General features: G+C 33.5%; 1 protein-coding gene across 3 annotated transcripts in view; it reads left to right on the top strand.

Annotated features, from left to right (window-relative positions):
* LOC108904589 (protein-tyrosine sulfotransferase) overlaps positions 1-26578 on the top strand; it is a 464159-nt gene that overhangs the window by 349654 nt on the left and 87927 nt on the right. For all 3 annotated transcript variants that reach the window (XM_018707207.1, XM_018707208.1, XM_018707209.1), the window contains one exon: positions 24228-24562. In XM_018707207.1, coding sequence (XP_018562723.1) covers positions 24291-24562 — 272 coding nt within the window. In that variant the 5' untranslated portion in view covers positions 24228-24290. The remainder of the gene's footprint in view (positions 1-24227; positions 24563-26578) is intronic.

Genomic DNA, 26578 nt, shown 5'->3' with positions numbered 1-26578 from the left:
ATATACAATAATGTAAGTGACGTCAAATCCAACATAAACAATTCATAATTAAAATTTTTATAATCCCGATATTTTATAACTTTAGGTGCACATTTTACATTCGTACTCAACTTAATAAAAATTAAATCATGATCTGATATTTTTGTTTTAATCACGCCTTTATTTATAACCAAAGATATATCAGACACAATACACAATCAGACACATCTGACACAATCAGATATTGAATATAACTATGATTTTAATAAAAAAAGTCAAGTAGCCATGTGAAATATATCGAATATTTTCGGAATGTTCTAAATATAAAAACGAATCCATGGTCGCCATAAAATTCTGCACATTTTTGTTCATTTAACCATTTCTCTATCTCTTAAAGTAAGAAATATACTTATATTTTTTCTTCAGTTCCTGATGAAACTATGACATCGTTTCCCAAAGCACCCCGTATAACAAACAATAGTATTTTTTATATTTATCATAATTTAATTTAGTTAGTAAAATCTGTACCTCTTTTCAATTTTTTTTAGGTTTTCTGACTGGTGCTCCATTTCTTCTTTAGAAGATTGCATCAAATAAATCCATTGTATACTTATAAAAATATGTTATATTAAATTGGAACAAATTGTAGACCCAATTCCTAATTTAAACCGCTCTAATGTCTTTGGACGACAGAATAATATATTAGGTTAAATCTAGACATAAATTAATCTCAATTTGTTTCCAAGTTATCTCTGGCCTTTTCCCTGCTTATTCGTTAGTGATTAAACCGAACCTTAATAAATTTATTAACCGTTATAATAGTGCTTAAAACAGCGCGAACAATCCTTTCTCGCTTTGTTTCTTAACAGAAACTTTGATGCATGTTCGTGACAAAATTGTGTATAATATCCAAACCAAGTTACGGATATTTTTCTTGGGACAGACTTATGTATAGAAAGTAGGTCACTACGATTTTCTATTATTCTGAGAAATATAATGAATGTACGTGGGTAATTAAAATCTTAATTATTTTCCATTGTGTTGTTTCCGTACTTCCCACTGAATAACAAGTTGGCACCCATGTAAGCTTCTTAGAACAATTCTTTCATATTTTTATTGTATCTAAAGCTCCCCGCACACGTTGAGTGCGATGGGTTCATACCAAAACGTTGCGTCGAGTCTCCACTCTCTAGAAAGTGGTTATTTGTTCGAGTGGATCCCAAGATCTATCAATAAGGATTAGAAAGGGTAAGAACGTATACGTTCGACATCTGAAAGGAAAGACCGCGGGACGAATTATGTCGAGGCACGATTGCGAAACACAAGAGGATAGGAGATAAAGTCGGGACCGCCTACAGCGTGAAAGAGCGTATCCTCTCGACGCGGTATTTACAATAAACCTAATCCCCATCTGAAGGATGCAGTAAAGTTCCGCCACGTCGTAAATTCGGCTTTCGATTAGACACGTAGATGATTTGCTGTACGGCCCTTTACGAGCGGTAAGGAGCAAATGTAGTAAACGGCCGCCTAGGAATTTACTGATCGAGTATCGTTCGGGTTTTATGACGTCACGTGAAGCCCTGCCTGTGCCGCAGCCACTTAGGGGATGCAACTTAAGGGGGTTTCCTCATTCAGCCGGGTTAATCCGATGAACGGGATTACGGTTCGTCGAGGAATCCGGGAATTTAGTTATCGAAAGAACTATTTGCAGTAGTGTTGTTCGAGCGAATGGTTTAAAGAGCATAGAATAAGTAAATGTGCTCGAAAATGTCATACTTAATTTTATTAAGAACTATAAAATTCTACGAAAGTTCCAAAAGTCGTTGAAAAGAAAGCTTAGATTATAAAGAATGACACAAGAAGATTTTTTATATATTTTAAACTGAAATAAAATATATACAGGGCCATTCACATAACATTAATCCCCCCTCCCTTTGCTTTATTTGCCTTTCTATCTAGAGAAAAATGGTAAAAACCATAAGTTTTCTTGCGTTCAGAGAAATACAGAGTGTCTCGAAATTAATGCAACAAAATTTGGTCACAGACAAATTTAGGGAATCCGTATTTTTTATATTTGCCAAGTGGCCTCCTCTTTCGAAGTTACAGCCCCCTGAAATCCGTCCCCAATAATAGTATTTTTTTATATCTCAGGACCCTGTCGTACGAGAATCACTAAATTTGGTACACTGGGTTTTTACGACATGTGAAATCTGATAGTGCTACGCTTTTTGGCAGGGTATCTCTTATTAAGTCGCTTTTTCTTGGGCCACCTTGTCTTTGGAACCGACAAAATTTGGTTGCATATTTAAATTTCTTAAAAATTGTTAGTCCGCTAGAAAGCCATTAAATTTAGAAATTTTTTTGTCACTATATTTTTTTCGTAAAACGCAATGTTTTCGCGAAAAATGTCAAAATATGATCGAATGCATATCGTGATTAGCCATTTTTCACAAAACATTGCGTTTTACGGAAACATATTAAGAGACAAAAAAGTTTCTAAATGCAATGGCTTTCTAGGGAACTAATAATTTTAAAGAAATTCAAATATGCAACCTAATTTTTTTGGTTCCAAAGACAAGGGGGCCTAGGAAAAAGTGTCTGAAGAGGGTTTCATGATTCTTGTACAAGGTTCTGAGATATAAAAAAAGACTATTCTTAGGGGCGGATTTCAGGGGGCTGTATCTCCGAAAGAGGGTGCCTTAAATTTGTCTTAAGAATCTATGACTAAATTTTGTTGCATTAATTTGGGGACACCCTGTATAAGAAAAAACGATTGAATGTTACGTTTCAGTGACACATAACTTTTATTTTTTTAATTAGGACACCAGGTATACCTATTTGTCGCTTTTCTAGATTACCATCAGATATTTCAATATTTTACTAAGAAAAAATGCTGCATTATAAAAGGCGTTTTATAATAGCCCCATCGCATTCCAAATCAAGGGCATTTTGTTAGATCTGGTCTGCGAACAGAACCACCCCTAAGACAATGATGGTCCTCTGAGACGTTCCGTAGTGGCAGATGTAAATTCTCGCATCTAATGCTTCCAAACGTTTCGCTGTTCTTCACTGTCGGCATCTTCAGTGGCGACTCAGCAAAAGCTTTCGCCACATCTGAGTTATAACCCGAAAAATAACAGAACACGTAAATTTTCATAATAATAAGTCAAAAGGAAGAACTTGTAACTTCATATTTTTAAAGTTTCATTGTTGCTTTAAATGCTTTGTACTTTTATATAATTTGGTATGTATTAATATTACAATATATTGCTTTTTGGTAAGTCCCTAAATTATTTTTAATACGTAATATGATTATTTGGACGACGTGAATCTGGGTACTTTAATTACATATTTTTCAAATTCATAATTTGATTAATACTTTCTATATTAAGAGATTCATAATTACTAAAATTCGAGCTAAAATAGATACATTTTATTTTATTTAGGTATTTAAAAACTGGAAACAATTGAATCTTGAAATTTACTAAATGTTTCCCAATAATAAGTAGTTGTTTACATTTTTGTTATTCCATAGGATAAGTCTGCGGCGTGCACACGTGGTGTGTATCAGCTGTGTAACATTAGGTTAAGCGCTGTTGTCACGTTGTGATGAAACTCCCCAATATTAATACTCGCTATATTTGAAAACTGTTAACCTTACGCCCATGTAATATACAACTTTTTTTGTTCATCTATGATTAGTTATCTCATGCTGAAGTAATGGCAGTCAAACTTCTTACACCCTGTATAATATAAAAGTTGCAACCGAGTTTAGAACATTACTTAATGATTTAAATATGTTACCTTTTTTCTTAGTATTATTGGGATAACTTGTTGTTTTTTAGTTCATTATTAATGTCTTTAGTATACTTGGATATTTAGTTTAATTCAATTCGAACATTTAACTTTAAGAAAAATAGACATGAGATATTATTCTTGTGGACCTAAAAGGTACATTCAAATTTTGTATATTAATTAATAACAGACTAACAGAAAATTACATAATGCTGTTTTTCTACATATTATTTTATTTAATCATTGACGCCAACGCATCGAAAGATAGTTTTTATAAATTACAGATGTGCATTAACCTGGAGGAAACGACACGCTGCTGGCAAGTGGATAATATTAAAAACGCCTCCAATATCCAAAATGGGTGAAAAAATGCCTACTGTGGTCCAGATTTTTGGACGTCCAAAATGCTGATTTGAGACGTATTTCGAGTATTTATTGTAGCTTATATCACACAACCTATTTTCACTAAATGGTCTTTCTGGTTCCACCCAAACTATCACAGCCTATTGTAAGAAATTCAATAATAAAAAATTTCTATTTCACTCGTAATTATCACATGCACAGTGGTTATTGCAGATTGAACGGTTGACTGAAGTTAGAATTAGTTCCAGTGAATAATAATATGGTGTAAAAATTTGTCATTTGTCGTACTTCTTTGATATACAATGTGTCCCATGAAGAGGATTTTGTTTTAATTTTTAATTGATTAAATATTCTTTACAAAAATTCTTCCTTTTCGTCAAATTCTAAAAAACGTTTCTATTTTTGCAAGATTTTATGTATTGGATGTTAAATATTTTCTAAAAAAAAAGACGTCAAGTAAACAATTTTTTCAAATATCGGTAAGTGTTACTATAATATATTATTAGTATATCCAAGAAAGTAACTGTTAAAACAAATTATCGAATTTCATATTATACACAATTATGATTCCCGTAATTAAGCTAAAAATTGCTTAGCAAGTGATAATTACTAAAAACCCATTGAATGATGATCGAGAATTTAATTATTACATTATTCTGAAATACTAATTATTATTATAACCTTACAATTCTGAATGTTTACCAAAATCCCAATAACCTGTAAGAAATATAAAGAAAACAGTACCGTTTCCAATTATAATAAAAAGCAGGTTTTCATAATAAAAAAACTAAATATTATACATCTCTAAGGGAACAGAAAAATTCTGTAAGATTGTATGTACTCCTAGAAGTCTCGGTTTCAATTCAATTGATTTTTAGCGAGTATTTTAATAGAGAATGACATTTTGTTATAATTTTACAAATAAAAAAGTTTTTCCTCTCCAGGACACAATCGTGGGATATAATTTAATGTATAATTTAAAATATAAATTGAATTTGAACGCCCCTCATTCAAATGACGTTTCGCCTTTCACTAATCAATCCGGCATCACTAGGAGACAACTCATTTATTCGTATCCCATCGACGCACCTCAATCTCTCGACAATATATTCTCCCGCATGTGCCACCTGTGTCTTTCTTCTACGAGCTCTGGATGTGCCAAACAGAGATTTCGCGCAATTTACGCCGCCGAGAGGCAATACAGCCACGTTAATATTTTCCGAATGGATTTTTCTGTCGGCGCGGAACAGGGCACTCGGGCCCGGAACACGATAGCGGGAGACCAGGAGTAAACCCGGAGTGGTAAAATATTGTTCGTTGTACGTTCGGGGAGTAATTTACTAGTGTGTATCATAAAAGATTTACGGTTTAGCTATCTCCGCGTTCTGTTAGTTCTGCTAATAGTGCGAGCGCACTGTCTGGCGGCCGCGAGGTAATAAATTTTGTGAATTTCGAACGTTTCCCAAATGAAGTGATGCGGGATAAAGTGTCTATATTTCAAAAGTTGTGAAAATATTGGTGTGTTAGAAATTTCGGAGGGTACTATTCTACACTAGTAAGTACAAATATCAAAGGGACTGTGCTCTGTGATAAGATGCATTCTTTCGACTCTTTCTTAACTTGTAGATAATTATTTTTTTAAGATAGACGGATAGAACTTCTTCCTGCAACACTGGACCTCTTGCGTTGATGTATAAGTTGTTAGCGTTTTTATTGAGTTGAAAATATATTCTTCTTTAATAAACTAAGTACATTAACTTGTAAATAAAATACATAGAATCACGGTAGCGTAGTCGGTCGAGCATGCGGTGGCAAGCGTCTCGGCCAGACTTCCTATTCTGGTCCGGGTTCGATCCCTGGCGTCGGCACTGGCAATGTCGATGGATAATGGGTGTTTGTCCGCGTTTTTTCAAGTGTAACCCCCTTCCGCACAGCCTTTGGCTTTGGATTTGGGAGTCTAACTCCGTTCCACACAGCCTCTGGCTTTGGATTTGGAGGTTGTCTCATTTCTGTGGTGTGTTTTATGTTTTTTAATAATGTACCAATTTCTGTCCGATTGAGTAAAATTTTCACTCTATTAGTATGAGTACAACTAAAATGTTATGAGTGAAACTATTGCAGCAGAATTGAGCGAATTTTACTCAAATCCGAGTTTCTGCTAACTATCAAGTGAGCGACTTTTGACCCTATCCTGCGTATGTAAAACCAATTAAGAGTTGACTTTCTCTAAATTTATTTATTATCAAGTAATTTTTACTCAGACCTGGTTTATATTCTCTTTAAATTTAAATTTAAATATCACTTTATTAAAGTCATAAACTGCTAAGCTGTCACAGTGGTTCCTACATAGATCTGTTTTAGTGACAATATTTTAAGTCTCGATTAAATGAATTGGTTATCTGATCAGATGAATAGATTGCCGTAACCTATATTGTACGTTTCAGATACGTAAGTATACACTGTAAAAAATTTCACTAAAATTTCACTCAATAATGTATCAGTTTCTGTCCACCCGATTGAGTGAAATATTCACTCTATTAGTATGAGTACAATTGAGTGAAACTATTGCATCAGAAATGAGTGAGTTACTAAAATCATAGTTACTGCTAACTATAAATTGAATGTCTTTTAACTCTATTCTGAGTATATAAAACCAATTTAGAGTTGACTTTTTCTCTAATATAATTTAAATTTAACTCATTAAGTCATTTTTCATGAAATTTGGTTTTTAATTAACTAAATATTGAGTGCAAAAATAAATCTCTCATAAAAGATTAATTAGGATATACAGTGTTGAAACTAATTCACTTCGCGGGGCCTCCTTCTGTTCTGACTGAGACCCGCCAGCTGAGACCCACCGCCGCCGGCTGGAGCATCTAACGGTCCCCTATCAACAGTTCATACTAGAAGAGTTTTTTTTTGCCTCACCAGATGCACAAACATCAAAGTGCGCAAGATTGATTTTAGCTTTTAATCAAGGAGTTCCCTTTCTGTTAGGGCTAAGCCGTTACTGTTCTTGTCATTGACGAAAAGGCACAATTTTTCGTCGCCAGTAAGGATCTGGGACAAAAACAGTCGATGCCGAGCTACACAACAGCGAACCATCAAAGAGGCACAAATGTTGCCACGCTGATTTTTTTTTGTTCTCGCTCAAAACATCGGCACCCGTACATGAATTATGGTTTAGAAGATCTTCATGCAAGTGGGATAGTTCTTCTGAAATGGCCTTCTTTGAAGCACCATTTTTGTTCTGAATTTTTACAGCAAATGACACACATGGTTCTAGTGGTATCCAACATTTTAACCCCTTGATTAAACTCAAACAAACGGGTATATTGGTAATGCCGGTTTTTTTTCTACTTCATACGCCATTTTTCTTTGTAAACTACTTATTGCACAAATTTGCAAGGTCCAAAATTATTCAGTTAAATATTAACATTAGCTAAATAATTGACAATCAAGCTACGAACTTATACATCATCCTAATAATATCTGACAGTTATGATTATATTTGGAGTAATTTATTAAAAAAGATCACCTGAAAATTTTCAGGATAGTCCGACCTCGTTCATTGAAATTCCTCAAATATCAGCTGATAGACCGAGGAAGATCATAGAGCCTAGATCCTGTTTGTTTTATAAATAATTTGGTTAAATGACTCAACATCAATGTATGAGATAAGAGTGTGATGCAAAAGTGTAACAGTGACAACTTTGACTACTAGCGAATATTGTGATACAATAATTACATCAATGATGTGCAGAATGTAATCATGTTGTAATAGACGTGATAGAAGTTCTAAAAGTACATAACGACTTCTTATAGAAGGAAGGAATAGGAAAATCCCTTGATGACTGGAATTGTGCGTGGCGCATAAAACTTGAAGTGAAGGAGTTTACGCTTTCATTTATACATATCCTATAGAAGTCCTAGAACCTGTGGATATGATCAAGATCAAGAAGATCAACGTTTTCAGGCTACATCAAGCGCGTGGTCTTAAATAGAACCATTTATTTTTTATTGGACAATTAGAGCAATGTTGCTAATGTAGTCAAGCATTTTTACCAGAGGTGCATATGATCTTAAGAATTCTCTACATTCCATTATCCAACTGCTCAAAAGCGAAAATTGTGCTATCATGTTTTTACTGAAACTAAATAAAATTAAATTTCTGTCCATTTTACAGCTCGTCGGATTTTACACGTATCACAGGAACCGCAGATCTGTTTGTAGGCGCCTTTTTTGTGACACGGGAGGGTTCGTTTATTGAGAAGCACGGCTCTCTCTATCATTGCACACAAAAACGTGGTGGTGAAAAGCCCCGCCGACAACTGTTCGCCACCCGTTCGCGCTTTTTCCACGTGCGCGATAATTTCCCGCATTGTGTTTTTGTACGGGCGACGTCCTTCCTGCTGTAGGTCTTTTTGTGAGGTCCACTTTGCAAACGAAAGTCTGTTAAATAAAAAGGTTTAAGGGAAAATACAGCGGCAGAACCTTTATTTATAAAGCGTTAACCAGAACGAGGCAAAAAAATCAGCTGTGGATAAAATGGGTTTTATTTGAAAGAATACATTTCAATGAACGAATGGTTTAGTAGAATTATATTGTCAACAGTACAAGCTAATGTTTAAGACTGTTAATTGGATACACTGACTCAATTGAATCTTATCTCAATAACTCGTTTTCTCTGGGCTTGATTATATTGCCAGAATAAATAACATCGAATTTAAAGGAAGAGTAATTGTATTTTCTTGAATTTATCTTTGGTGGAATGGACCATAAAAAGAGACATTTCAGTATATGACGGGAAGTTGTAAAAGTTATTCACATTTTATTTCACTGTCGTCAATCGATACAGATGCCTGCTTTTCAACGGATAAAAATGACTTCGGGAAAATATTATATGTGTCTTTTTATAGAATCTACACCGATGTTAGTATACAGTCTGTCTCTCATTCAATATAGATATTTCGAAACATATCAATTATTTGTTAATGTGCGTATTACAGCTGCTTTTGTGGCGTTAAATTCAGTTACTGTAATCAAAATAACACGGTGTTACACCCAACAAGATCCTGGAATAGAAGCATGTCGAACGGAGAACAGTTGTGCGATATAATACATACAGAATTTCAAATACAACTCCTGGAAATTCCTCATTTGTATTTCCCTCTATAACAGCATATGTTAAATCAATAGTTAATATATAAGCAACCTAGATACGCAAGTCAATCAATAAATCAGTTCAAGCAATTTCTGACTTCATTAAATCCGTTTCAATCTATTAGTAGTATGTCTAAACTCTAAACGATGTTTCGTTAAATATCCGCAGGGCAGGAGGTTTATGCGTCTAGTAACCTGGATTTCATATCCAAAAAGTTGAAATCATTCCGGTCATATTGACAACCTTATTTCATTATGAGAAAATGGTGAAAATAGGAGCAACATAGAAATAAAAGAAATAGAACTTTAATTTAAAATTTAACGCACGAATTATATGTATAACGTACACAGAAATTTTTTACATTAATCTAACTTTTTCGTAAATACAAAAAATGCTTATAAAATGGAATCAATAATTACATTTATTTTACTGTGTTTTATTAGAATTCCTCAAAATAATAATAAATTGGGGCAATGACGACGTACTGTATTGATAGACTTAAATTTACAAATTTTCATAAATAAATTAAAGAGGATCAGGTTCTTCATGCAATTAAAAATATTCTTTATGGCTAGAAAGTAAGTAGATTATTATTTTTTACCTAATATGCATACACAAATTCCACGAGTTGAAACAGAAAATTTGTTAATTGTAAGTTGGCAGTCCTTGTCATGTATATTGGTCGCACAGCTGGTTTCTTTAACCTATAAAATAAATGGATGAAAAATTGTGACCTAAAGAAAGTACATATGAGTACTTGAAAATTAAAACAGAAAGTTGCAAAAGCAGGAAAACGCACACCGTTCGAGGAATCTACATAAGAGTATAAGGCACAAAGCATGCACTGTTCTTTTTACAAAGAACGTATTTTAAATTATCTACAAACTATGATCACGAAGTGATTCGCGTGGAAAAGTTTAAATATGATTTAGTTACATCCATAAGTAGCGTACTACTATAATGCACTTCTGTGAATACAAATGTTCCTTATAAGACAAAGGTTTAAACGAGATTGCTTTTGTGATAGTATAATACAATTTGCTATATGTAGTATTTACTGTGATACGAGGTTATTGCAACAAAAAATATTCTAAAAAATATACTGAAATTATTGAAATGTTAATTTTGAAATGAAAAAATATATTAAAAATGTCATAATTTATCAAAATGCATAAGACTATTATATGCGCTGTGATGCAAAGTTAAATATTTCATTGTTTATATACTGCTGTATTTTTTACTTCTTATATTGAAACTTACTTTATAAATAAAAAAAGATTTTTAAAAACATACTTCATTTGAAAATTTCCCATTTTACTTTATTATTCCAAATTGAATTACACAAATAAACACAAGTTGAATGTAATCCATTTCTATTGACTAAGTTGTGTATCGAAACGTTTATTTAAATTTCCCGCCTCCTTCAGGTTTATTACTTAGCGGACGACAAGTTATAGCGAGAATATATGATAATTTATTTCTCTACGAAATGTGCGGTAAGAACTTATTGAAGTATAACAACCCCGGGTTCGATCGAAATAAAAACTAAACGTAGTTGTGGCCAGAAATATGTGATCGTCATAAGGAATACCTACGTTGTATGTATCTATTTTCTATTTGACCTGAAGGCGCTGGCTACTAACTTTAAAGAGGGGAAGTATGGTGTAATGTTATAAAACAAAAGCAGAGTAAATACACTTAACTTTATTATTTACGTACAACAGTCTTCAAATCAAACATGTGACAAATAAAATTAACAACAAAAACATTAACAACCATTTAACATAAAATAAGAGTGCCAGGCTCACCTAGAGCTCCTGTGGGGAAAGAGCATGGCAGAGAAACCCACGATCGTTGCTCTAACTTCCCAAATATAAATACAAAACAACCGCTAACAAAAGGCATAAATTAAGATCCTTTGCTAATGATAAATAAGACCTGACTTATTTAATTTCTCACTAAATGTCACCTCACTGGAATTAGACATACACACTTCCAAGTAAAACTGAAGATGTTTGGTGTTAGTTAGCCGGCAGGGCCGGAAGATACTGGAGTCCCATACGGGAGGCAATCCAGCTATGAGTTGAGATTTCGGAAGATCTGTTTTAACAATTCTTTTTTTGTATTTAATTATTCTTTTTACAGATTCATTCCTCACGGGCGAAAATGTTAGTAAATTCAACAAGGCTCTTATATGCGTATGACATAAAGTGAGCACAAGAAATGCTTTATTATTTGTTTTTTGAACAATGTGATCAGGACAAAACAAGTTAAATGTGAAACAAAGGAGTTGTTATTGCAATATCTGGGCAGTCACTACAATATATATAATTTTAACTTGTAATAAATAATGAGCAATCGTTAATAATAATTGTAACAAGTTTACCTTCGAAAAATGTATGCCCTTGAGCATAAAGCAATCGAGGCTAAACGTACAGAGAAGAATTGTTATCATTAAACATCTATAATCATCACAATCATAAGATTACGTAGAACAACTAACAACAAAGTACTTAGAGAATATTACCTGCTAATTAATACGGGTTAAACACTTTCATTTTTCACTATTTTACCACACTGCCCGCCAATCATCTTACTCCCATCTCCACACTGTTCTCACTTCAACTATTTTGGCTTCCTCCCAGAATTCCCCACCTAAGCGCTTGTTTTTGTGCTTCCTTCTACCAACTGTCAATATTTATTACGTTTTTATTATTGTACAACACCCACGTAACAGGTGACGTCGAAGTTGATACGATAAGTATGGTTTTGCACATTATGTAAAATATTCAAATTTCTGGCATTAATTAAAAACAAAAACAAATGGATAAATAATTCGAGAATAATTCACAAACTTACTTTGCCGTTACCAGTAATAGAGGCTAGTCGCTTAAGTGCCAATCTACAATACACAAAGAAACAGTTAACAAAACATAGAATAATCTACTACTTTACAATATGGTTGACTTGTGTAAGGTCACAGTTCTTCTATCCCCTTAAAATTTTATTTATAAATAAGTGTATGTCCTTATTTGATTTGTATTATACTCGTATTGTGAAAATAAAGTAGTTTTTGGAGAGACATGCAGTATATTAGGTACATACATTTCTTGACGAGAAAGTCATTCGAGAGACGAGCGGGAACACTGTTATATTTTCAAATTTAAAACGTTGCCAGTATAAAACGCTTCGAAATGACAAATATACTTTATGATTACGGTGGAGCGAGAATCGCTAACAGATATTTTTTGCGAGACGAGAGGAATTTATTTTTCGTTTAGAAGGTACACCTACACTTTATAAATTGTAATTCCTTTATTTTCTCAATAAAAAGCATTGGATCAGGTAGTAAGAAATTTTCTTTATACAGAATATAGGTAGAACGTGTTACGCATACGAATCTGATATTCTTTTTTCTATCAAATAAATAGACGAGTCATAATTAGTAAACCGGCTCACTCGGAATTAGCGTAATAAGTTGTATCCGCACACTGTTAGTGTTACCATTTGTTACATTTTTAAAAAGACTGGAAAATAACTTAGTACATCGGATTACTTTCGTGTGGCGATCCGGCGATGCGTTATCATATTTTTTTGATATCAATGTAGATAAACTGCAGAACATTTGTTTTTTAATAACCTTCTCTAAATTATGAGATTCGGCGATAATGCATACTGCAGTTTCCAAGTGTGCATGCTCTGCAATAAACACACTCCGTTGTTTCAGGTCACTCTAGCTTGTCCAGCGGCGAGGTATGAGAATTGACTATAAAATAAATATAAAGAAAAATTCATAATTAGATTAGATAAAGCTTTCGCCAAACAAGCAGGCCTCATCTGGTAAACTATATTTTGCAGAAAAATTTGTTGCTACGTTGAACACTTACTGTATCTATGACCTCGAGGGGGGTAGTTCACAGAGGATATCTGGGGTCTTGTGCAAGCGGCAGATAACAAGTGAAAACTCTCGCCTGATGCGAGGCAAGCGACCTATCACAAAGGAAGCTTGAACCGGGTCCTCGGGGATGTTAATCAGGACCTACTGCGAGCGGCCCCTCGAGCGGGAGTTGACCGCGGCAGTCGAGGACGTAGTGCACGAGATTAGGTCCTTTCATTACTTAAGATTCAGTGGAATGCTTAACGTTATCACTGTTGTCACTCACTAGGTTAAATATTGCAAATTAACAATAATAAAAACTGTATAATGTTTTGTTGAATGTTTGTACTGTTTGATGAATTAATTGTTTTATATTCATTTGACAAAATGTTAAATATTTTTAGAGCCAGGTAAAGCTTCTTTATCCACCGTTTTATTAATTCATAATAGAATATAATTCTGTCTATCATCCCATAGACTAGACGATATCTGTTTTAGTTTGGGTTAATCGTGTATCCATGGAGATTTTTGGCTTTTTGGCTTCCAAATATCACTAGAAATGAAAATTTTTTTCTATGCGCATAAAAAAGACGTGGGCTTAACTTTTGGCGGCGCAATATGTTAAAAAAATTCGAAAAATATCATATTTTTCTGCCTATTTAATTAAGTATCTTTTCAAGAGTTGATTTTAGGCGAAAATGGAAGAGCAAAAAATATTTATAATTAAATTTTTTTCAAATATGACTAGTTACAAATCGAATAAATCATAATTATTATTGTAAAAATCGAAAAAATTGCCAAAAATGGGGTTAAAAAACATAACTTTTTAGGGAATTTTTTTGGGGTCTTTAAATTGGATATAGGACCTTCATACTTGGCTCAAGAAAACTTCATGTTATGTAGAATCACCACACCAAATTTCATCAATATCGGTTCGACAGATTTTGCATAATAATTTTGCAATCCAGATTTTGAAAAGAAATTTGCAAATTTTCAAAATTTTGCACACAAAAACCAAATCTCTTAGATACTTGAAAATTTACTCGCATATAGAAGGGCTCTCAAGCTTTCAAACGCTTTTTGAAAAATTCGAATCCGTCAATTAGGAGAGCTCTGGCGCTTGTTTAAACATTGGTCGAATTTTTCTATTTATACAACAATTAGAATAACTTTGTGAATATTCAATCAAATCAAATTTTTTAAAGCAGGTTTTAAAAATTATTGGAAATATGCTTCTTAAAAAAAAACAGATCGATTGGTCAATTAGTTAAGTATAATTAATATTATTTATTGTTTAAAATATAAACAAATGTGAAATTAACTCATTATATTACTAATTTTCGACATATTTTGAAAGTAATTGTTGTTTAAACAATTTTAGAATACTTAAATAAATTTATTTTTGATCTAGTACAAACTATATGTTTTACAAACTATATAACTGCTTTTATTAAGCAACTGATGTGGGAAAGCGCTAATGACGGTATTGACGATTTAAATTTTGTATTCGAAAATGCTGAAATTTATTCAAATCTCGTTTAAAGGTAACACAAAAATTAAGCAAATAAACGAAATATTTACCCAATAGACGATATGCTCTACAAAAATTGTTAATTATTTCCTATAAACATGCCTCCAAACGACGGCGACGGTCAAAATTTAGTCCGCATACTGCAAATACTCCCGGCATTTGTCGAATTTTATTAGCTGCAGCAAAAATAGGCTGTTGAAGATCTACTGCATCGACAATAGCCGTTCGGTATACATTTTGTGTCATACATTTTCAAAACAAAAAAGTCCATATAAATATTTCTCAGTAATAAAAAATATTTTGTTTCAAACTCACAACACTTAGTACAACAGCTAGGATCGTTTGTAAGTTTAACCAACCACAGTTTGGGACATATTGATGGTCCTCATCATTATGTCTTTACAACGATTCAGCTGATTTAGTGTCGCTACTCACAAGTAGATGTGCATACCCAGAGCGTATAAGTGGCTCCATCTATAGTACTACTTCCCACCTACGCCATTCTGTGACCTGCTACAATTTTCTTTCAAGAAAACATAAGTTTGATTATAATATGCTACATTTGTCTTGAATAATTCCTACATTAATACTAAATTTTAAATATACTTGGAGGAACTGGTAGTTTTGAAACAAATATATTTGCAGTTTATGATGAACTGTAAGAGATATTGTAGCTAAAGTCCAAGATAATAAATTCTCAAACTATAAAACATTTGAATTATATATATACAAATAATATAAATTCTAAGAAAAATTATAAATTACAGCAAATATTGCACATAGTTTGATATATATTTGAATAGAATAAATTCCATTTAAAACTATCTGCTCATTTGATCCAAATACTTTTTTTTTCAGTGCATCAGTTTCTTAATAAAAGTTGCTCATTTTCGTGCCCTCTATAATACATTCTTCTCGATCACTCAAGTAATAGTTAATAACTTGTGTTGTAGTCCTCTAATTCCCATTCTTTGAGGTGCATTTAAAATAAATCTGGATAACTCGCCGCGTCAAAAACTTCTGCTGGATCAACTCATACACATGTGGTTGGTTGCGCTTTATCTAAAGTTTTTTGGATTTTTGAGCCCAATTCAGCAGTTGCGTCTTGCGTTGCACTACCCTCTGGAAATCTAAACTGCTTTTTTACTATATGTTAATTATTTCCTGCTACGAATCTACTCAATTTGTTTTCTTCACTATTTTTTTACTATTTGAAATACGTTTGAAAGTAATGTGATTGATTATAATTTGACACTTCAAGCTATGAAATTTTGGAAAAATAACATTTTTATTACGAGATACCATGTTTTTCCAACACCCAGTATATTTATAATAACACTGAGTTTATATTTTCTTTACTATTATTTTCGTGTTACGTACTCTCATTGTCGTTATTATTTAGAGATATCACTGCTGAAAAATCAGTGCAGGACATAATTAATTTGCAAATGTAAATACGTACAACTTCGCAAGACCCTAATTGACTCCCACGCCATCACAACAAGTTCTTAGCCTCTTCGGGCGGTTTGTTAGTCCTTAATTACATCCTGCCGTCTACTCCTTGGATGTAATTCCTTTCGCCTCATGGCCCCGTAGCTTTAAATTAGGCCATGAAAGATAAATGCCCCAAGTTTACAGATTATTTCCACGGAATACCGCCAAAACGTACCGGGGATATTGCGGTGTACTTCAATGGTAGAAAACGTGATTTANTCAAAAATCAAAAAAAAAAGTAATTATGAAGGGCCCACGACCGGACCGGTCCTAAAAGATGTTAAAAGAATAGTAGTTTGAAATAAAAAATTTTCACAAAAATCGAAAGATACACTCACTTTCAAAAACACACTTTAAAATTTCAAACTAAAAAATCTTAATCAAAAATATTTTGAATATTTTTTTTGTATTTTTATTTGTAAAGGCCATCTAGAAACAAAGATTTTTATAAAAAAAAGCTTTAATTTGGACAATTATTAAGAAAGTTATGATCAAAAAACCAAAAAAGAGCGTTTTTTTTGAAAATTTTATATCTTTTGAACAAGTAATCAAAAAATTCTCACAATTTACCAGAAAAGCTTTTTTGAGGGGTACTAAAAATATCAAAAAATTAAGGAAATCGAAAATTTAAATTTTTCGAACCGTCCGATTTGGCGTGGAACGCCCCATATATATTTACAAATAATATAAATTCTAAGAAAAATTATAAATTACAGCAAATATTGCACATAGTTTGATATATATTTGAATAGAATAAATTCCATTTAAAACTATCTGCTCATTTGATCCAAATACTTTTTTTTTCAGTGCATCAGTTTCTTAATAAAAGTTGCTCATTTTCGTGCCCTCTATAATACATTCTTCTCGATCACTCAAGTAATAGTTAATAACTTGTGTTGTAGTCCTCTAATTCCCATTCTTTGAGGTGCATTTAAAATAAATCTGGATAACTCGCCGCGTCAAAAACTTCTGCTGGATCAACTCATACACATGTGGTTGGTTGCGCTTTATCTAAAGTTTTTTGGATTTTTGAGCCCAATTCAGCAGTTGCGTCTTGCGTTGCACTACCCTCTGGAAATCTAAACTGCTTTTTTACTATATGTTAATTATTTCCTGCTACGAATCTACTCAATTTGTTTTCTTCACTATTTTTTTACTATTTGAAATACGTTTGAAAGTAATGAGATTGATTATAATTTGACACTTCAAGCTATGAAATTTTGGAAAAATAACATTTTTATTACGAGATACCATGTTTTTCCAACACCCAGTATATTTATAATAACACTGAGTTTATATTTTCTTTACTGTTCTTTTCGTGTTACGTACTCTCATTGCCGTTATTATTTAGAGATATCACTGCTGAAAAATCAGTGCAGGACATAATTAATTTGCAAATGTAAATACGTACAACTTCGCAAGACCCTAATTGACTCCCACGCCATCACAACAAGTTCTTAGCCTCTTCGGGCGGTTTGTTAGTCCTTAATTACATCCTGCCGTCTACTCCTTGGATGTAATTCCTTTCGCCTCATGGCCCCGTAGCTTTAAATTAGGCCATGAAAGATAAATGCCCCAAGTTTACAGATTATTTCCACGGAATACCGCCAAAACGTACCGGGGATATTGCGGTGTACTTCAATGGTAGAAAACGTGATTTACGAAATAAATAGGTACGTGTTTGTAAAAATACTAAAGTTGGATACTGAACAGAGTCATGAAGCAAAAATGATGGATTAGATTTTATATTAATCATTTTAAAAGAAAAGACGGTAATGAAGGTTATATAAAAAATAAAGGACCACCTTAATACATCCGGAGGCGCTCACGGGTTCATTCTCACTTTAACTTAATCGAACTTATTTCTTTAATAGAACTCTCGGCAATTGAAAGATACGTAAGAGCTCTTGGCGTGCCACGCAATTTCCGTTAGCGGAGAAATGTGAAAATCGTAGAGGATTTAAACTTGAAGGAGAATATAGAATTATAAAAGATTTTTTTCCTGTCGTTTGCAAGCGACTGGAACGCTGAGTTCAGATGATATAGCAAAAAGGAGATCCAAGAAATAAACAAGTCTGTTAGGAATCGTGAAAAGTTGCTGTAACAGTTACATTATTTTAACAGTATTATCATAGAGATCCCTTGTTTGAAGACCTCTACAGGGAGTTACAGAAAAAAGTAGTTTAGTCCGTTAACTACAGACATATTTGAGCGAAAATATTTATTTCTCTTTTAATGGGAGAGGAACAAATACGTTAGAAAATTCGTGGTTTTAGTCTTCTGTAATTCGTTAGATTTTGTGCGAAAACATATTCGAATCGGTACCATTCATAAACATGTTTGCTTAGTTTGGATCAATATCACAGATCAAACTTGCAATATTTCGTAAACTATACAAGAGTTAAAAAACTAAAAGGTATAGGCACTTGATTAAATGGTAATATATTGGACTAGAAGCACGTGCAAGAAAAAGTAGTATGAAAGCTACAATGAAATACCGGTATAGGACTGAATATCTCAAAAAAAAACAACGTACTTTATAATAATAGTTATTCTGTTTAACTAGGCAGTAATGTCTAAGATTTAATGCCACGACTGGTATTTAATAGACAAGGCGCAGCCGAGTCTATTAAAGCATTAAATCTACTTTACTGCTAAGTTAACACCTTCGAGCATATACTCCTAGAGGCAGCCTTCAGTGCTGAGAAAGCGCGACTGGTGTGCGAGAGAGAAAGGAGAATAAAAGGACATGCTATCTCTCTCGCTCCGCGAGCTGATTGGTCGGGGCTTAGGTGCAGGACGGTCATTGGCATGGAGGGGAGCACGCACCGACCAATCCAGCTCGCGGAGCGAGAGAGATAGCATGTCCTTTTATTCTCCTTTCTCTCTCGCACACCAGTCGCGCTTTCTCAGCACTNAGTTACCTCTACAAAAGTTGTAGATTTTTGCATGATCTACAACTTTTGTATTAGATACTTTTTTTGTTTGACGTCAACTTTCACCAGAAATCCCAATTACACAATTTTTCATAAATTTTCAAATCAACCCTCCGCCGCCCCTGCTATGCATTTATTTTTTTTTTCATTTATTATAAGCCCCTTTACTATTTCCATTTATGAAAGTCCAGGTAACAATTTTCTTTTTTTTTCCTCTAAATGAGTTACTTTGATCGGTCTAATTGTAATATTGAATCTTTAACTTAACCTTTCCTTATCGTTACCACAGATATGTTACTTGCATCTATCAAAACAAATATTTAAAATATGGCGTCGCGTCGGTTGACAGTGACTAAAAAATATTATCATAAGTATAGGAATTGAGGATTCTTAAATGATGCAAATATTCGCAATTGTACTTTTACTATAAATATTAATAATAAATAATAAATATATAAAAAATAAATGTTCAATATTAAAATTGAATTCATAGTACTATAATATGTTAATACTAGCAGTATAAGTACTGTTATGATATTTTCAGTTGAAACGTTAAATAAATATAAAACATAACATAATTTTGGAATTTTGACATATTCACGTGAAAGAAAAGTAAAAGTAGAAAAAACTGACAACAGGGATGTGGAATACTAAATATGAGAAAATGATGGATAAAATTTAGATATAGAATAAGTTTATAGTACAAAAAGGCAAAATCGTTAAATGAATTAAATCAATCTGTCAAAATAAAGTTAAAGATGTAACTTTTTAACTAAATAGGCTGTAAAAGGCAGCTATATATCGTAGAAAAATTAGAAGGTTCAATAAAGTACAAGAAAATATGTTCAAATAGACATAAAGTGTAATTAAAACTAAATAATAAATAAAATAAAAAATAATAATTAAAACAAAAAACTTAATCGAATAATAAAAAAATAACAGTACTTATACTCCTAGGCATATAAATGACACTTATAGTCCAGGCAAGTTAGACCAAAATCAGTCAGAATACGGAAATTTTTTTCTGATGAACCGATCGAGTTGCGGTTTTCGGCATTGTCTTCTGAAAAATATCAGGAAAAAAGTCTATCTATTACACTTTGGGGCTGGATCGAAACTGCATTGCGAGTGCATAAAGTGCATCTTGGAGTGCATCAATTTTTCCGAATTTTCTAAAAATGGTAAAAATTGACTAAAAGTTGTAGAAATCTGGTTCTCGGGGTCGGAGATTTCGAATCTGACCCTGAAAAATATGCCCAACGGCCCTGGCCCCCCCCACGGGGGCAAGCGGGGGGCCTTCTGTAAAACATCGAATAGCTGAGTAATTGCCTTCTAAATTTCTACTCGGGGGTTTTCGGGGTCGGGGATTCCGAATCTGACACTGGAAAATATCCATTAATCTTAGCTTGTCTATCACTGAGAAAAATTGTCGTAGAATTGGAGAAATCCTGGACAATCCGTTCCCAAGAGACACATTTCGTTAAATCAAAGAAATATTCCTTAAAACCGAAGAATATTTCATGGATCATGGATTTTCAAAAGAATCTCTTGGGCCCGTGCGACTGCGGATAATGCATAACAATTAGGCGACAAAATCCGATTATCGACAATGCAGATCTTGTGGGTGCAGGAAGCATGGAATTACATGCACAATTGCATGTACAAATTGTTTTGGAACCAACTGTTCCAATCCTGAAATAGTCGAAAATGTAATAGATGATAGTGATGGAGACAGTGATGGCAGTACTGATGATGAAAATTGTGATTGATAGTGAAAGTGTTAGATAAACATATGATAGTAGTTGTCTCACTAATTGCCTTGCAAATATAAAGACAATTGGTTCTCAGAATAAAGGGGATTCTTTTCGACTCATTAATTTCCTGTTAGTTTTTCTTGCCCTTCTTGTCTAATCTCTGTAAATTTACGTGTGTTACAATGTAAAGATGTGCCTTTCGATGTTTTCCAGAAAGTCCACCCCAGGGCAATTACTCAGCTATTCGATGTTTTACAGAAGCCCCCCCCCGCCCTTGTACCCTGGGGGGACCCAGAGCCGTTGGGCATATTTTTCAGGGTCAGATTCTCCAACCCCGAAAACCTGTGCACACAACTTTCTACAACTTTTTTACCATTTTTAGAAAATTCGGAAAAATTGCACTCCAAGATGCACTTTATGCACTCGCAATGCAGTTTCGATCCAGCCCCAAAGTGTAATAGATAGACTTTTTTTCCTGATATTTTTCCGAAGACAATACCGAAAACCGTAACTCGATCGGTTCATCAGAAAGAATTTTCTGATTTATTGTCTAATTTGCCTGGTCTATTAATATTATTGAGTAACGTCACATAAGTTGTCGCGTTTGAAGAAAAACATTTTTAAGGTTATAAGTTGGACACCTTGGTATCATGAAAAAGAGGCACCTACTTTTTAAAACTTTTTAAAATGAAGGGCTTTATTTATTTTTTTGTAATATTCTGTATTCTGATAACTTTGTGCTACGTTTTGAGAAGCTACAGCAGATCGTCACTGACAAAACTTACGCCTCCCGGTGCGGGTTTAGGGGCGACGGCGAATCATTCATATTAATTAGCTCCATATATCAATTAGCAAATGGCACTTTAAAACTAATTTCATTAGTGCGAGATTATGTAAGCGCGCTTTAAACTCCGTGTTGCCCACGAAACCCCATACCGCCGTAGGAGATGATTTGTTTTCCGTGTCAATCACTAATTAGATGTAATTACTGTCTGGGAATTCAGTCCGGGGATTTGTTCGGTGCAGATAATCCTGTCGCTCGCAGGGTAGATTATAGTTTTATCTCATCTTCAGTTCCATTTACAAAATACTATGGACGTCTGGCTTTTCCCTAATCTTGCTAAGATTTTATTATTCTTTTGGAGTTGTTCGTTGTATCGTGGTTGCATGTAGTTACGATTTAGACAGATAGATTATTTTAAAATATATGTAGTTCACCTTATTGGGAAGGTGTTTTTTCAGAAGCTTCTTTAAGATGCCGATTGAAACTTCAATTCATCTTTACTATTGATAATGTTCCAGTTAATTATTGTATCCGTAATCGTTTGCTTTGCTTTGCTAAAACACATGTTAAATAGATAGTAAACTTTGACTGAAGTTTCTCGTTGCCAAGGCCAGTAATAACCCTTTTAATTAAAGTCAGAATGACTTAACGATATAAGCAATGGATAATTAACTAAAAGGCAAAATGTTAATACGTTGTTTTCACTGAAAAGATGCGACTTCTATACTAATTTTTTACATTTTCCCATGTAATGCAAATTCGTATAGTGGTCAACAGGTCATAGGTCATAGTCCATTCCCTGGCCAATTCTCGGCTTGATCGCCATGAAGTAAAGCCTAAAGAATCGTTTATATCAAAATGGCCCTCTTTGAAACTAAAAAACCATTTCTGTACTTTCTCAAATGACGTTCTCTCCGTAAATGACATAAATGATTCTAACGCCATCTATTGAACTCAAACCAAACGATATATCAGTTTTCCTACTACAATCTTTGCTCAAATTTACTTCAATCAAACGGCATTAAAACTACTCCGATGTGTCTAATAATTGTTTTTCAAGACATTCTTACCATGGAAACCAAAAATGCTACGAGCTTTTCCATCATTCCAATACTTTGGTTTCTGTTCTTCCCATTCCCTTCCCAGATATATATTAGTAGTGTCTTTACTGGCACCAGAACACCAGGACAGTACCCATTATACAGGGTGATTCAGCCATAATGTCGTTAATTATAAGGAAAGATAAGGAAAAATTAGTAGAATACAAATACGCGATTTAAAAAAAAATAAAATGCATATTTACGCTAAAAAAACATTTTCATCATTATTTAAACTCCTTTTCGGATCGCTCCTGACCACTGACTTTTATCGAGAGTGAATCTGGACCTACCGTAACATTCGGTCATTAACCTAGCTTTTAATACGTTTTTAATCTGTAGTGAGCTACAATAAAGCTTTTTAGCTAGAGATATGACTAAATAAGATATTTTATCTGCTCCCACTAAGTAAAAAGACTATTAATACATTGTTTTTAAGGAGGTGAGTGGATTTCACCGTAGAAGTGGAAGTTGCTATGGACAGCGGGAGGTAAGTGAGGTAACTTACCTCCCTAGGGAAAAAAGCGATTTCCAGTTATAAATGCATATTTTATGAACAAATAAATAGAAATATTTGATGAACATTACATTTTATTAATTATTATGATCGAATATTTATAGTAATTGTACAGTTATTACATTTAGTAACACTTATAAAATCTGGATAATTATTCCCCTCGCGTCTACTAATTGTCACATTTTTCTCAAAATGATTTGACCGCTCCATTTTAGTCACCGGAGGCTCAATATTATCTGACTGATCCATTGAAACCCCATGATGCGACGTACTACTAGAACCTGGAATTGAAGTGTCATTGTAAAGAATCCTGTTGGCTATTTTATTTTTGTTACTTAAACTGTCAGCCACATAACTTTCTGCGATTGGGGCTGATTTCCACCCACCACGTCTCTTGATTGCTAATACATCAACTCCTGTATTAGCCAGTAACGTTGCCGATGTTCTTCGAAATGAATGGCTTGTATATGTTTCAGGGTGTTCTAGTTTCAAAAACTGTGCAATCTTATTAGGAATAATAGAAAGAGTATTCTTGTCGACTGGTTGATTGTAACATCTACCTGCTTGATAGCACATAAAAAATTTAAAATGACACTACGCCTAAAAAAACACTCACTCATTCGTCCATAGTTTTGTTATTAAAGTTTTAGGATCCACTGCACTTTGGTTTTGAAACCAATTGCAAAATTATAGACGACCAGGTAAAAAAATCAGCTGTTTCGCTTGGATTTTCGAATGCTCTAAGTCTGCTAATTTTCTGTCTTTATTGGGCCTTCCGAATACGTGGTTGAAATTAGTAACAATTAACATTATGACTCAATCGCCCTGTACATTGAATGAATGAAAATTCCCTAAATGATTGACATATCTTTTTAAACGCCGTGGTCATGGCCTACCAAGTCTAGAAGAGATTCCTAACTTATTATTTTGTTTCAGATATCCTACTGGAGGACTCTAAGCCTTTCCTTTTCACCATGATGAGGTGAACTCGACGCGGAGATGCAGCTAACGCGCCCTTTCCGCGGCGGCCTCAAGAAGGTCCTGGGCTTGTTCTGTGCGGTGCTGGGGCTCTACTTCCTGGTCAGCTCATTCGTGGCGCTCAACAGGCAGGACGACCAGGCCAGAATGGTGGCCGAGGAGAAGTACGTCGTCGGTAGCGACAGGAAAATGTACGAGTACAACCGGCAGATGCCGCTCATCTTCATTGGGGGAGTCCCCAGGTCGGGCACCACGCTGATGAGGGCCATGCTGGACGCCCATCCTGATGTCAGGTAAAATTTCTAATTCACAATTTGACACATGTAATAAAAAACTGTAATACAGTATGAAATCATTCAGTTCAGAGAGGTGTTGAATATCATCCTGTTATTCAAAAGACCTTATAGACAAGACTCCTAACTCCTTCCCCTTTTGAATTGTCATGTCATAAATATGCAGGGAACGGGACGGATAAATTTTTTTACATGCAAGACCTACATTAATTTTAAATGAATTTATTTACACCCTGTTTGTTACAACTAAATACATAATTCCATATCTCGTATGCATAATATCGTAATAGTTTCTGTGCGCGTTATTTTCCCCGTTCATTCGAACAGAGCAAGTGCATATCGAGACAGGGAGGAATAAATACCTCTCAGGCAGAACGAATCTCTGCAAATGCGAACGGTTCTAAATCACCCCTGTCAATCGAACAGCTTTCCAATTTATCTCGTGGGAAAAATTCGTTAAATCCACGGCTGCACCCCATTATAAAACAAATGGAAATATTCTTTTCTTCTAAGTGTCCATTCAAATGAACTTTTGTAAAATATGATCACATTTTTTTAAATTCCAATTAGTTTACAGCTGGATTTTTTATTGGATTACGATTAGCTAGATGTCGACTGCCTTTCAGTTAAATTGCAACTGTATTCCAAATGAATTGTTATGGCTTCTGTTTCTGTTGAAATAAGATTTTGTATTATATGAATGACTAAACACCATTTTAGTTGGATTGGAATTGTATTCCAAAAGAGTTAAATTGCAGTTACATTTGCATTATATTCCAATTGCATAACTGGATTATTAAAATGAACTTTTGTGAATCATAAAACACAGTTTCTAGGCTTTATATTTTTTGTTCAATTATGATTACCTGGATTCCAACTACATTCTAGTTAATTTAAAATTACGTCCCATATGGATTGTTATTCGATTACCCTTAAATTTTGTAAAATATGTGCAAATCCCTCTTCTAATTTTTTTGGGCGAGAATTATATTCCAAATTAGTTAAACAGCAGCAGCTTTGCCATTGGCTTCATCAGTAATTCCAATTGAAAAGTTATTGTAATATTATGCTATTAAGATGAAGTAAAACATACTTACATTTTTGGAATAAGGATTTTTTTTGTTGAATTACGTTTACCTAAATTCCAACTAACTGCAGTTCACTGAAACTTTATTTGCATTCGAAATGGATTGTTACTGTGTTATTGAAATTAAGCTTTATAATATATCAATGTAGTTCTTATTCTCCTATTATCCCAAAGGGATATTTATTTATTCTCATGACTTACAGTGAAGTACTGTAAAATATAAACTGTTTTTAGGTTTTGAATTTTTTTCTAAATCACAATTACCCATACTCCAACTGCATTTCATTTAATTTTCAATTATCTTCCAAATGGATTGTTACTTGATTACTATTCCATTAAAATGAAATTTTATATAATATGAAACTCTTCCAAATAAATTACAATATAACTGAAATTATATTTCAAATAATGTAAATTCTAGTTGCATTCGAATATATATCTCTGTTGGTTCGAGTTGTATTCCATGTACCCTGAAACTTACTGGCTTACTTTATTCAAAGAAAGTTTTATAAAACAGGAACACATTTTTACTTATCATTACAATGACATATTCCAACTAAGTTGCAAAAAGATTCTTACTAGATACCTCTTTACATTATTATATTTTTACAAGGAATATGCTACAACGTACCTAAATAAAAGGAATAACATTAAATACATTTAAAAATATTTATTATATAGAAAATTATTTAAACTAATTAATTAAACACCCTTAAAATTCTAGTACGATGAAATTCTTGCTTAAATTAACAGTCAGTAACACTTAGAAATATACAGCATGTCCACAGAAAAGGTGTTGAATAGGAAATACTTTTTTATTTTTCATTTTATCGAAAAAAGTTACTCTTTGTAAAAAATTTGCTGGTTCTTAAAGTACTATTGGGATAGAAAAATTTAACATTTCTTGTACGGGGTGTTCAAGAAATTGA

This window comes from Anoplophora glabripennis, unplaced genomic scaffold (genome assembly GCF_000390285.2).
Source record: "Anoplophora glabripennis isolate ALB-LARVAE unplaced genomic scaffold, Agla_2.0 scaffold131, whole genome shotgun sequence".
In the NCBI taxonomy this organism is placed as follows: Eukaryota; Metazoa; Arthropoda; class Insecta; order Coleoptera; family Cerambycidae; genus Anoplophora; species Anoplophora glabripennis.
The sequence above is the reverse complement of the archived record's forward strand: the minus strand, read 5'-3'. Positions and strand labels throughout refer to the sequence as shown.